This window comes from Bubalus kerabau, chromosome 15 (assembly GCF_029407905.1).
Source record: "Bubalus kerabau isolate K-KA32 ecotype Philippines breed swamp buffalo chromosome 15, PCC_UOA_SB_1v2, whole genome shotgun sequence".
NCBI lineage: Eukaryota > Metazoa > Chordata > Mammalia > Artiodactyla > Bovidae > Bubalus > Bubalus kerabau.
The window spans coordinates 49,131,314-49,144,887 of NC_073638.1; the positions used below are offsets into that span (position 1 = coordinate 49,131,314).

General features: G+C 42.4%; 1 protein-coding gene and 1 long non-coding RNA gene across 3 annotated transcripts; one reads left to right on the forward strand and one right to left on the reverse strand.

The window, feature by feature from the left end:
* Window positions 1–50: 50 nt before the first annotated feature.
* LOC129628203 (uncharacterized) lies at window positions 51–5,574 on the reverse strand. 2 transcript variants are annotated; one of them, XR_008702740.1, is made up of 3 exons: window positions 5,051–5,574; window positions 2,458–2,659; window positions 51–639 (listed from the first exon to the last, which is right to left on the reverse strand). It is a non-coding gene; the product is annotated as an uncharacterized LOC129628203 (long non-coding RNA). The 2 variants fall into 2 exon arrangements; XR_008702739.1 differs by having other exon boundaries at window positions 2,458–2,631; window positions 5,051–5,570.
* Window positions 5,575–11,357: 5,783 nt separating this feature from the next.
* On the forward strand, window positions 11,358–12,269 carry LOC129628204 (olfactory receptor 52J3-like). Its single transcript, XM_055547632.1, has one exon. It carries the CDS (start codon window positions 11,358–11,360, stop codon window positions 12,267–12,269), a length of 912 nt encoding a protein of 303 aa, XP_055403607.1.
* The last annotated feature ends 1,305 nt before the right edge of the window (window positions 12,270–13,574 follow it).

Below are 13,574 nucleotides of genomic sequence, written 5' to 3' on the forward strand. Positions count from 1 at the left end.
CGGAGCGTCACAGCTCTTGGGTCTTGGACAAACCGTGCTACAGCTCTTAGGCAAATCAGTGTTACAGCTCTATTTTATTTAGAAGATAGCAGGAGAATCCAAGACTTGAAGAGAAGAGAGTGGAGGAGTGTGTGGGGAGGGAGGGAGAGTGAGAGAGAGAGAGAAAAAGAGAGAGAGAGAGAGAGAGAGTGCATGCACGCGGGAGAGAGAGTCCGAGAGAAAGCGCTTTGGCTCCTCCTTTTATATGTTTTTTTCCTCCACCTGGGCCTGCCCTATGCAAATTGGGCTTAGCCAGGAGTGCTGTTTATTCTGTTTGTTCTGCCTGAAGTCTTCACTCTGGTCCTCGGACCTTCCTTGTCTTTTAGCCACCGCCATTTTGGAATCCTTTTCCCTATTCTACCTACCTAACATTCCCCCCTCAAGAGATGGGAGGCCCAATTCTTTGGGAATAGGGGCGTCGAGGTCTTTCTGGCTACTTCCTGCTGAACTGGGACAGCGAGGGGTATTGGGCCTCCCCCTTTTGCTAGTCTCAATCCTCAGAGTGCTTATAGCGGTGTCCAAGGGTGTGTGATATTTTCCGTGGTCAGCTGTAGTTTTATATCTTTGTTGAACTGGCACTGCATGTTGTAGCTGGTTGACCTGGGCAGAGACAAAACAGGTTAGACAATTGACAGTACATAGAATAATCATAAGCATCATCAATATAGCATAACAAGGACTAGTAGGGACATTGGTCAATTTTAAATTCACATGGCCAGGATGGCTCAAGTCCCTCCTTGTTCAGGGATCAGAAGATCTATCTCCTGTCTGTTTTGGAGTACAGTCTCTGTCAAGTTGTGTTGGCTCCTTAGAGTTATTCTGAGAAATCTTATCCCCAGAAACCAGATTTTGGGAGTGTTCATTAGAATGACACTCATTGGTAGTTCTGAATAGGTATATGAGATCTCCCAGGGGCTCACAGGTGTATTGAGTGTCCTCTTCTGTTTTCTTCCATGGCTTGACTAGTGAGTAGTGAATCCAGGAGTCATGTCCTGGTACCTTGACTGCTGTGGGGGTAGAAAGTATTACAGGATAGGGGCCCTTCCATGTGGGTTGGAGTTGAACCTTTGGAGACCCATCTTTCCAGACTTTAATTAGGACTTGAGTTCCTGGAGCATATAGTGGTGACTCTTTAGAATCTTTTGGGTCCTGGTTCATACCCCACAAGCGTATATCCTGTTGGAATTGCCCAATGGCCATGGTATAAGACTGGAGGGTCTGAACCTCTGGATCTAGGAAGAGGTCATTGACATAAACAAAAGGTCTCCCATATAGCATCTCATAAGGACTAAGGCCAACCTGTTCCTTAGGGGCAATGCGGGTGTGGAGGAGAGCTATTGGTAAAGCCTCCTTCCATCCCAGGGAGGTCTCCTGGGTTATCTTTTTTATCGCCGATTTTAAGAATTGATTGGCTCTTTCTACTTTTCCTGAAGATTGAGGCCTCCAGGCACAATGGAGATAATTAGTAATGCCCAATGCTTTCGAGACTCCTTGGGTGACCTTAAAAGTAAATGATGTCCCATTGTCACTTTGTAATAACCTGGGCAGACAAAATCTTGGAATGATTTCATGGAGCAGTTTTTTTTACCACCTCCTCAGCCTTCTTAGTCTGGGTGGGAAAGCCTTCAATCCATCCTGTGAATGTATCTATCATGACTAATAGGTATTTATACCCTTGAGAAACTGGCATCTGGGTGAAGTCCATCTTCCAGTCCTCTCCTGGGTAGGCCCCATGTCGTTGGATGGGCTGGGCCAGTTGGGGTCTTCAAGCTCCTTGGGGGTTGTTTAATTGGCAAGTGGGACAAGAGGAGACCACCTGTCTTATAGTTGTTTGGAGGCCTGTTCCTCTGAAGGACCTTTCTAGTAATCTTTGGAGGGCCTTTTCTCCTAAATGAGTAGTGGCATGTAAGGAGTTAACCAACTTCCATTGGAGGTTCCCAGGCAGAAAAAGGAGTCCCTCCTTTTAGAACCACCCCATATGATCTTCTTGAAAGCCCTCACTCTTAGCTTTAAGAGTCTCACCTTCAGTATATGAAGGAGTTTCTGGCAAATTAGTCTGTGGAACTAAGATGGCAATCCCTATTAGGTCATGGTTCTGTAATGCTGCTCTCCTAGCTGCCTGATCAGCTGCTTGGTTCCCTCGTGCCACTTCCGTGTTCCCTTTTTGGTGTCCTTTACAGTGGGAGACTGAAACCTCAGTGGGCAGATGGACTGCCTCCAAGAGTCAAAGAATCTGATCACCATATTTGATTGGGGACCCTCGCGTGGTCAAGTGGCCCCTTTCTTTCCAAACAGCCACATGTGCATGTAGCACCAGAAAGACATACTTGGAGTCAGTGTAAATGGCTATTCTTTTTCCTTTTCCCAGCTCTAAAGCTCGAGTCAGGGCTACGAGCTCAGCTAATTGGGCTGAAGTACCTGGTGGCAGAGGCTTAGCCTCTATGGTCTCAAAATCGGAGACTACTGCATACCCGGCTCTTCTTTTTCCATCCAAGACAAAGCTGCTTCCATCAGTGTACCAGATTTCCTCAGGATTGGTCAGAGGATCTTCTGACAATCCCTCTCGGGGTTTTGTCCAGTGGTCCAAGGTTTCTAGACAAGAGTGAAAGGGGAGAGAGCCCTCGGGGGTAGGTAGGAGGGTGGCTGGGTTAAGAACCTCACAAGGGGATATAGTGAGGCCTGGATTTTCCATCAGCATTACTTGATATCTGAGGATTCTTTGATCAGACATCCATAAATGGCCTCTCCCATTTAGGAGTTGTTTTATTTGGCGGCTGGTAAAAATAGTTAGTTTGCCCCCAAAGGAGAGTTTTAAAGCATCTTCTATCATGATTGCAATAGCTGCAAGATTTTGAAGGCAGGGGGGCCAACCTCGGGAAGTAGGATCAAGCCTCTTGGATAAGTAAGCTACAGGCTGGGGCTCAGATCCCAACCTTTGAGTTAACACTCCCAAGGCTATTCCCTCTCTTTCATGGACATAAAGTTGGAATGCTTTTTTCTGGGTCTGGCAACCTCAAGGCAGGTGCCTGAGTTAAGGCCTGTTTTAGTGTAGCCTCTGCTCCTTTTGAGGAGTTCCCCACATCAGTGGGATTGAATCATCTCGTCCCTTTAAGCTTTCGTATAAGGGCTGGGCAATTAGACCATAGTTAGGTATCCAAATTCTACAATAACCAGTTAGCCCCAGGAAAGCTCGCAATTGTTTTCGAGTCATGGGGGAGGGCAACTGGAGGATTCCTTGTACCCGATCAGAGGACAGCCTCCTGGACCCGTGTGTAATCTGCTCCTGAGTTATTGCTGAGACTGAGCACAGTCCCACAAGTAATAGGCTTCTTTCTGTTTCCATAGGTAGACTTCCTTAGGGGTGAGTCTTTCTTAAGCTTATCCTACCTAGAACTGTTGCAACCTGAGAGCCAGGCGTCCCCAGGTCAGGGTGCAGATCCCCAGGCAGACTGAGGCGTGACAGCCTCCTAGAGATCGAATCCCCGGGCAGGTCGAGGCGTGACGGCCTCCTGAGGATTGGGTCCCTGGGCAGGTCGAGGCGTGACGACCTCCTGGGACCCCTGGGACTAGAGGATCCCCGAACAGGTTGAGACGTGACAACCTTTCGAAGACCGATCCCTAGGCAGGTCAAGGCGTGATGACCTCCTGGGTCCCCCCGGACTGGAGTTTGGACGTCCCCAAGATCTTCAGTGTTACCAATGCTGGGTAGAATTAAGAGATTTGTAACTCATTGCTAGTTTGCCCACTGTGGACAGGAATAGATACGATATAAGTTCATCTTACCCAGAACTGTTGCAACCTAAGAGCCAGGCGTCCCCGGGTCAGGGTGCAGATCCCCAGGCAGACTGAGGCGTGACAGCCTCCTAGAGATCAAATCCCTGGGCAGGTCGAGGCATGACAGCCTCCCGAGGATTGGGTCCCTGGGCAGGTTGAGGCGTGACGACCTCTTGGGACCCCTGGGACTAGAGGATCCCCGAATAGGTTGAGGCATGACAACTTTTCAAAGACCGATCCCTAGGCAGGTCAAGGCATGATGACCTCCTGGGACCCCCCAGACTGGAGTTTGGGCGTCCCCAAGATCTCCAGTGTGACCAGTATTGGGTAGGATTAGGGGGTTGGATATTATAGAGTATTTCCCTCCCAAGGCCAACTATTTTCTGGTTGTCTCTCCAGAAGATTGTAGAGGCAGTCTTGTGGATCTGGATGGGGCTCAGGAAAATAGCATGAAACAGGAGGGAAGGGGGCAGAGCACAACCTTTGAAAGAATGACATAGCACAAGGGTATAATGTAAACCAATTAAAATCAATTGGGTCCAAGATGAAAAGTCAAATTCAAGTAAACCTTAATCCCCAATCTATAAGCCAACAGACACACCCAGAGGTGGCAAGACAGCTCCAAGGCACAAGGTCAGAAAAGGGAGGAGTGGGTGGTTCCCCAATGGCTGGGCGGATCCTCTCACTCATTAACATATGAATTCCATCCCCTCACAAAACCTAGCTAGGCCTAATACCATGGTTGCAGCCCTTGCCCTCGGCAATGGTTCACACCCTGAAGGGTGGCTTCTCTCTGGATCCTAACAAATCTACCTCTTACTGCTTTGTCTCTCAATGAATTTTTGCAATGAGACATCAGAGCCTGAGTTTCATTAGTTTTGGCCGGGCTTGAGTCCCGGGAGAGAGCTGAAGGACAGGAGGAAAAAGCAGTGGGAAAAACATGCCAAGGAATCCCCTTCATAGCCCGCCAGAAAATTTGCTAAATATCTGACCGGTGCTCACAGTTACATTGGTCTGATCCTTGGCACAGAGAAGAGAAAGGACAGAAGAACCTCCCCCGACTTGTGTAACAGCTACTGGGGCTCAGCAGATAGCGCCTTTGGGACATACTGAGGAGTAGCCTCTCCAGAGTCCCTCAGTTGTGCCCCTGCTGCCCACCTGTTCCCGGGAGGTTCAAGGAAACAAGAAACGAGAGATTGTAAAGGTCCCTCCAGCCATAGGAGCAAAGACTTCTTACCTTAACCAGAGGTCTTATGGAATCTGAGACTGGGCCACGTGAGCTTTCTGCTGAGTTCGTTTTTTGCTGTCCTGGTTTCCAGCACGATGGGCCTTCCCCTGTGCTGGGTTTCTTTGCCTTCCGCTTCTAGCGTGGGAGCTTCACTGAGTTGGGCTCCTGCTGTGCTTGGCCTCTTCCACGCAGAGGTTGTTTCAGCCAGGTTATATCCGAGTCACGGCACCATAGATGTCACGCGAGTGTATGTTCCTCGGTTCTTTGTCTCGTCACAACAAAGATTTGGAGCGACAGACATTAAAGCCCTTGGCGCGTCACAGCTCTTGGGTCTTGGACAAACCGTGCTACAGCTCTTAGGCAAATCAGTGTTACAGCTCTATTTTATTTAGAAGATAGCAGGAGAATCCAAGACTTGAAGAGAAGAGAGTGGAGGAGTGCGTGGGGAAGGAGGGAAAGAGAGGGAGAGAGGGAGAGAGAGTGAGTGAGAGAGAGAGAGAGAGAGAGAGAGAGAGAGAGAGAGTCTGAGAGAAAGCGCTTTGGCTCCTCCTTTTATATGTTTTTTCCTCCACCTGGGCCTGCCCTATGCAAATTGGGCTTAGCCAGGAGTGCTGTTTGTTCTGCCTGAAGTCTTCACTCTGGTCCTCGGACCTTCCTTGTCTTTTAGCCACCTCCATTTTGGACTCCTTTTCCCTATTCTACCTACCTGACAGAAGCAAAAATTATGAATTTGCAGGAAATAGCTTTAGTGTTTGTATAAAATGATAAATAAGACTGACAAGGTCAGATGAAAAATATTACTTCTAATTTTTTGAACTCAATGCTTTGTTTTTTAATCTTAAATATTGTCTTATGGAGATATCTAGAAACTTTATTTGTTGTTAAAGAGATCTAATTACTTCAATCTATAAACTAACCTTCTAATAAAAGTCAAATTATATGTATATGATTGACTCTAAAATTAGAAAATATTTAATATCTTTAGAGATTTCAGAAGGAAAATGGGTATAGAATTGGAAGTGATTCCTTAATCAGTTTTGCATGAATAATACCTATGGACTTGTTCTTGTGAGTTTAAACCCCAAAGAGACATACAGATGGCAGTCAGATGTATGAAAAGATGCCAACATCACTAATCATCAAGGACATGCAAATCAAAACCACAGTGAAATATCACTCACACCCATTAGAAATTCTCTCATCAAAAAGGTTACAAACAACAAGTATTGACAAGGATGTGGAGAAGAAACCCTCACAGGGTTTGAATTGTAAATTGGTGCAGTCACTATTTAAAACAACATGGAAGATCCTCAAAAACTTAAAACTAGAACTGTCATATGATCCAGCAATTTCACTTCTGGGTATTTACCTGGAGAAAGCAAAATCACTAATGCAAAAACATACGTGTACCCTAATATCCATTGCAGCATTATTTATTATAGCCAAGATATGGAAGCAATCTAAGTGCCCATCAAAAGATGAATAAAGAGAATGTGGTATACAACTATAAAGGAAAATTACTCAGTCATAAGAAAGACTGGACTCTTGCCATTTTTGACAACAGAGATGGACCTTGAGGGTACTATGCTAAGTTGAACAAATCAGCACAGAAAGACAAGCTTTCACTTATATGTAGAATTTTTTTAAAATGAAATATTGAACAAACAAAACAGAAAGAGATTCATAGATACAGTGAAAAAACAAGTGGTTGCCACATGGAAGTGGCATAAAGGGATGAGTAAAATAGATGAGGGAGATGGTGAGGCAGAAACTTCCAGTTATAAAATAAGTAAGTCACAGAAATATAATCTACAACATTGATGAAAGTGAAAGTATTAGTCACTCAGTTTTGTCCAACTCTTTGCGACCCCACGGACCAAAGTCCACCAGGCTCCTCTGGCCATGGAATTCTCCAGGCAAGAATAATGGAGTGGGTTACCATTTCCTTCTCCAGGGCACCTTCCCGATCCAGAGATCAAACCTGTGTCTCTTGTGTCTCCTGCATTGGCAGGAAGATTCTTTACCATTACACCACTTGGAAAGGTTATATAGTCAATATTATTTTAATAACTTTTTATAGAGAAAAATTATAATTAGGCTTATCCTGATGACCATTTTGCAATATGGAATCACTATGTTGTATACCAGAAACGAATATTATAAATGTTATATTTTAATTAAACAAATTTGTTGCTAAAAATAAAATAATAATGATAATAATAAGATTAACTATAATTGACCACTTACAATGTACAGGATACTGTTCTGAATGTACAATAAAATTTTAATTTATTCCCAAATTTACTCAAGAAGAAAGGCAGTATTTTGAGTCCCTTTTTATTATTAGGGAAACTTAGGCATAGAAATATGTAAGTCACTCAAAGTGACATGGCTAGTATGTGACAGGGCCATGACTTAGACAATAGCACTCTTTAGTAAAATCTAAAGCAAAAGAAAAAAAAATCTTTTCATATTTTTTAAAAACATTTTAAATTACATTAGTTTATTCTCTGTGTAGAATGTAGGTAACACATAGAACTGAGCCATGTATTCACATTCACATGAAGATACAATAATATATATCTTTTCACATATGTATAGATGAACTAACTGTTTTATCTCCACTTTTTAACTTTTATTTACATGCACTTCAGTCTTCTTCTATATCCTTTGGAGTTTTTGGCCTCTAGAGTAGAATCTTGAAGTTTGTGAGCAGTCCCTGAGGACTCAGTCCCAGAACAAAGGTGTGGTGTTTTCTTAGAAATATCTCTTGAATACTCAACCTCTAATATAAATATGCCCTCCATGCCCTGTTCAGAATGAGGGGTAAGTACTGTGCCACTTGATGCTGTGCATAAGACCTCTGCACACATGAAAAAGGTGAATCAGCTGCTGATTTCTGGTGAATAGATCTCTCTAGTAAATGGGGAGACACACGGGCAGAACAGGCTGAGAATGGATCATGTTGCCAGACTGCACTAGGTAGGAAAAAATAATATGTCTTTAAATGGTGATAAGCTTATTCTTTGGAGAAGGAAATAGCAACCTACTCCAGTACTCTTGCTTAGAAAATTCCATGGATGGAGGAGCCTGGTGGGGTACAATCCATGGGTTCACAAAGAGTCAGACACAACTGAGTGACTTCACTTTCACTTTCAAGCTTATTCTTTAAAATGCTCAGAGAGACCCAGGGCATAAAATATCATCTTGTCAATCACACTACATAAGATATATTTCTCTGGAAGTAGGAAGGATTCGGAGAAGGCAATGGCACCCCACTCCAGTACTCTTGCCTAGAAAATCCCATGGACGGAGGATCCTGGAAAGCTGCAGTCCATGGGGTTGCTAGGAGTCGGACATGACTGAGCGACTTCACTTTCACTTTTCACTTTCATGCATTGGAGAAGGAAATGGCAACCCACTCCAGTGTTCTTGCCTGGAGAATCCCAGGGACGGGGGAGCCTGGTGGGCTTCTGTCTATGGGGTCGCACAGAGTTGGACCCAACTGAAGTGACTTAACAGCAGTAGCAGCAGGAAGGATTGAAGCTAGTGGTGATCTACTGTTGAAGGTGGACTCCTAGAGTTGCTACAAAATAAACAAGGACTCTGTAGCATTGGCCTTGGCCATGGCCATCATTTTTCTACTGGACAGTGGCACCCACTGTTGAGTGTGGGATCCTAGAACTGCTTCAAAATAAACAAGGACTCTATAGCCTTGGCCTTGGCCATGGCCATCATTTTTCTACTGGACAGTGGCATTTTAATTGCCCAGTTTGCTTATGTATTTATAGATCACAAACAAGAGTCAGTGCACTCAACAGCACTAGTTCTCTCTCTGTTAGACTGAATTCACAAAAAAGGAAAGTTTTTTTTTTTTTTTTTTTTCACCATGGTATGTTTTCTATATCAAAAGAGAACAAATTAAAAATGTAATAAAGTGAAACAATGACAAGGACAAAAAGGAAGGATCTCTATGCCTTATTTTGAATTACAACTGCTGTAACTACAGTGGAGAAAAGATAGTCTCTTCAATAAGTGGTGTTGAGAAAACTGGGCAGCTACATGTAAAAAGAATGAAATCAGAGACTCCCTAACTCCAATACTTTGGCCACCTCATGTGAAGAGTTGACTCATTGGAAAAGACTCTGATGCTGGGAGGGATTGGGGGCAGGAGGAGAAGGGGACGACAAAGGATGAGATGGCTGGATGGTATCACTGACTCGATGGACATGAGTCTGAGTGAACTCCGGGAGTTGGTGATGGACAGGGAGGCCTGGCGTGCTGCGATTCATGGGGTCACAAAGAGTCGGATACGACTGAGCGACTGAACTGAACAGAACACCATATACAAAAATAAAGTCAAAATGGATTCAATACTTAAATGTAAGGCTGGGCACTAAAAAACTCTTAGAGGAAAACAGTCAGAACACTCTTTGTGATAAATCACAGCAAGATCTTTTTTGACCTATCTCCTAGAGTTATGACAAGAAAAACAAAAATAAACAAATGGTACCTAATTAAACTGAAAAGCTTTTGCATAGCAAAGGAAACCATAAACAAAGCAAAAAGACAGGCTGAAGAATGGGAGAAAATATTTGTAAATGAAGCAACTGACATAGGATTAATCTCCAAAATATGTAAACAATTCTTGTAGCTCAATATCAAAACAAAAAACCCAAACAAAAATTGGGCAGAAGTCCTAAATAGATATTTCTATCTTTTTTTTTCTTAATATATATATTTATTGAAATATAGTTGACTTACAATGTTTCAGGTGCACAGCAAGGTGATTCAGTTACTCATATACATACACATTATTTTTCAGATTATTTTCCATTATAGGTTATTACAAGATACTGACTATACAGTAAACCTTTGTTGCTTGTTTCATATCTATTTTTTATTTATTATTATTATTATTTTTTACTTTACAATATTGTATTGGTTTTGACATACATCAACATGCATCCACCACGGGTGTACACGTGTTCCACATCCTGAACTCCCCTCCCACCTCCCTCCCCATACTATCCCTCTGGGTCATCCCAGTGCACCATCCCCAAGCTTCCTGTATTCTGCATCGAACCTGGACTGGCGATTCATTTCTTATATGATAGTATACATGTTTTAATGCCATTCTCCCAAATCATCCCTCCACTCCCTCTCCCACAGAGTCCAAAAGACTGTTCTATACATCTGTGTCTCTTTTGCTGTCTTGCATACTAAGGCAGACATACAGATGGCCAACAAACACATGGCAAGATGCTCAACATTCTGCTGTATTTTGAAAGCATTTCTCAAGTATTTTTCTCCACACTTTTAGTTCACTGCAGAGGTAGATTCTTCTCTATTGAGACACTTATATCCCAGAGAGCTACCAAAAATACCTCCTCTAGTACCAAAATGATCTTAGGCTTTCAGATTTTTCTACCTACTTCCAGTGTATTGAACTGGTAGGAGGAGTAGCCAAGCAAGTGTTGGCTCAACAGCAATGGTAAAATTAACTCAAGTAAAATTAACAGCTGTTCTGAGAGTACCTGATAAACTATGGACAGAGAAGAGAAGAGTGTAAATAACACTAGAAAACATTCCACTTCTCCAACTGATACTCTGTGCAGTCTGTAACTCATGAACAATGGCTGTCTCTGCTCCTGGCCAGTCATCTCAAGGGGACAGTAATTTGTCTGAGAACATGTAACTGTGTCGTTTATGATCTGATTTGGTGTCTGTGAGAGGCTACTGGGCTTGGGTCAGAATTTTTGCATGTATGTCTCTATGTGAATAATGGGGAATCAGAAGAATTCAGGCTTGAATTGTACAAGCTCCTATACACCTATAATTTATTTTCATTATGAACCCTTGAAGGCATTTTTGAATGCCTCTGTAATGCATTAACTTGTTCTCATGTGTAGTCTTGATTTTTCTAGAGTCACTTACCAGAGTGGATTTCCCCAAATAGAATCACATCCAACTCTCTTTCAAAGTGAATGGCATGGTCTAATTATTGGCATTCTGCACTGAGCTTGCTATAAGCCTTCACATTTGGAATTAGAGCTCAATCAGCAGGCAGAATAAAAACTGAATATGACTCTGACCTGGTATATTAAATGCTAGGGGGAACGACTCCATACATGTGATTCAGTAACAGGCCTACTTACCTAGTAAACATGACATAAATTCTGTGCTGACACACTGAGCTAGGAATTGATGAAACAGATCATTCTCCCTCTGATCTCTCTCTCTCCCCCTCTATCTTTTACTTTTTATGTCGACAGGAGCAAGAGAACCAGATTCACTTTCTTCGAGAAGTGACAGGATGACATATCACAATGGGAGCACTTTTCGTCCAATCACATTTTTCCTCATTGGAATCCCAGGTCTGGAAGAGGTCCATGGCTGGATCTCCATGCCTTTCTGCTCTGTTTACCTTGTGGCTTTACTGGGCAATGTCACAATTCTATTGGTCATCAAGATGGACCAGACCCTCAGGGAGCCCATGTTCTACTTCCTGGCCATTCTTTCAACAATTGATTTGGCCCTTTCAACAACCTCAGTACCCTGTATGCTGGGTATCTTCTGGTTTAATGCTCATGAGATCAACTTTGGAGCTTGTGTGGCCCAGATGTTCTTGATCCATGCTTTCACTGGCATAGAGGCTGGGGTCCTGGTAGCAATGGCCTTTGACTGTTATGTGGCGATCTGTGCTCCACTCCACTCCACAGCCATCCTGACGTCCTGGGTACTCATGAGCATCACTTTGTACATTATAATTTTTGCAGTCTTGCTTACACTTCCTATGATCTATCTCATCTACCGGCTACCCTTTTGCCAGGCTCATGTAATAATACCTCATTCCTACTGCGAGCACATGGGAATTGCAAAACTGTCCTGTGGAAACATCCATGTCAATGGTATTTATGGGCTCTTTGTGGTCTCTGTTTTTCTCCTAAACCCAGTCCCTATTGGCATCTCCTATGTTTATATACTCCGGAATGTTTTCCATCTGCCATCCCAAGATGCACGGCTAAAAGCCCTAAGCACATGTGCCTCCTGTATTGCTGTCCTCTGTGTTTTCTATATCCCCTCACTCTTCTCTTTCCTCAGCCACCGATTTGGACACAACGTACCCCACTATATTCACATTCTTGTTGCCAATCTCTATTTGGTTATCCCACCATCACTCAACCCCATCATTTATGGTGTGAGGACCAAACAAATATGGGAGTGAGTGCTCCATATGTTATTAAAAAATAAAACACCTACCATATTGTTTTACTAAGGATTTTGATCTCGTTAGGAAAATTTGTGTGTTCTTGTTTTAACAAGTATCTCCTGCTGCCAGATTGCAACACAAGTTGGTTTGTTCCTGACTGCTGACTAATGAATTTTAGAACTTGTGGAAACTCACTGGAAATTTAGTTCAAAGGTTTATGGGCTGTCCTGAAAGGGAATTGTGTGACCCCTATTTGTATGTTATCATACATTGTCCTTGGTAACCTGAAATTGCTTCTTTTCTGGAGATGATTTACTATATTGTGTTTTTATTGTTCTGTAATTAGAGAAATGGGGTGCTAAAACTTTGACCCTGTTTCCTGTGTCCACTCACTCATTCATTCATTCATTCATGTTTTACTCAATTTGTACTCATTTGTGTTTATTGTATGTCTTCAATGATTCTTATCACTGAGGATAAATCAATGACCCCAACTAACAGGAACATCTATTCTTATGGAGCTTGCATCCTGCTGTACCCTTAAAAAAAGCCAGGCTCATAGTTTCAATAAAAATTATTATCAACTCTGTATCCTGAAGTGGAAAGGTCTGCCAAACATGTAACACTCAGTGTAATGAGAAGACAAAACACACGTAAAATTTAAATACAATTTCTCACTAATGTCATCTGTGCCATTTAGGTGATTTCTTTGCACTCTAGCTCATAATGTAAATGTGGTCTTGAGGTTTATTACGTATAGCATTGCTGTCTACACGATGCATGCTGGACTTCTTCCTATCACTTTACTGCCTTGTTCTCTCAATCTACACTTGACCCTGAAATATTCCATCCTCAAATCCAAGACCTCTCTTTCTAAACCCATGATCTATCCCTAATGCCTTCACTGACTTTAACTTACAAATTATCATTTGTACTTTAACGTACAAATTATACATCTAAGAATAGTCAATTTTTTATATGACCAAGGACTTTTGATTGATTCAATAAGATTTTCCAAGACCAAACAATAAGCTTTTGCATCATCAAACTTGTTACATTACTATTTTCAAAGAATCATTTTCTTTTTCCTTCTCTTAACAAATAAAACTAAAGTAAAAATATAATAAATATCTTTGGTTCTACAACTCACACATTAATGACTTTTAACATTGCACTCATCTCAGAGATAAAGCTTAATAAATATGTATACAGAATTAAACTTGAAATCATCTTTAACACTGTTTCAATACAGCTTCTCTGCTATTTTTCCAGAGGCAAAATTTATCATGTGTTTTTCTGACATCACAGTACATAAATTTT

What these genes read in the sequence shown, in the direction of transcription:
- LOC129628204 (XM_055547632.1), top strand. Translation starts at nt 11,358, where the DNA reads ATGACATATCACAATGGGAGCACTTTTCGTCCAATCACATTTTTCCTC.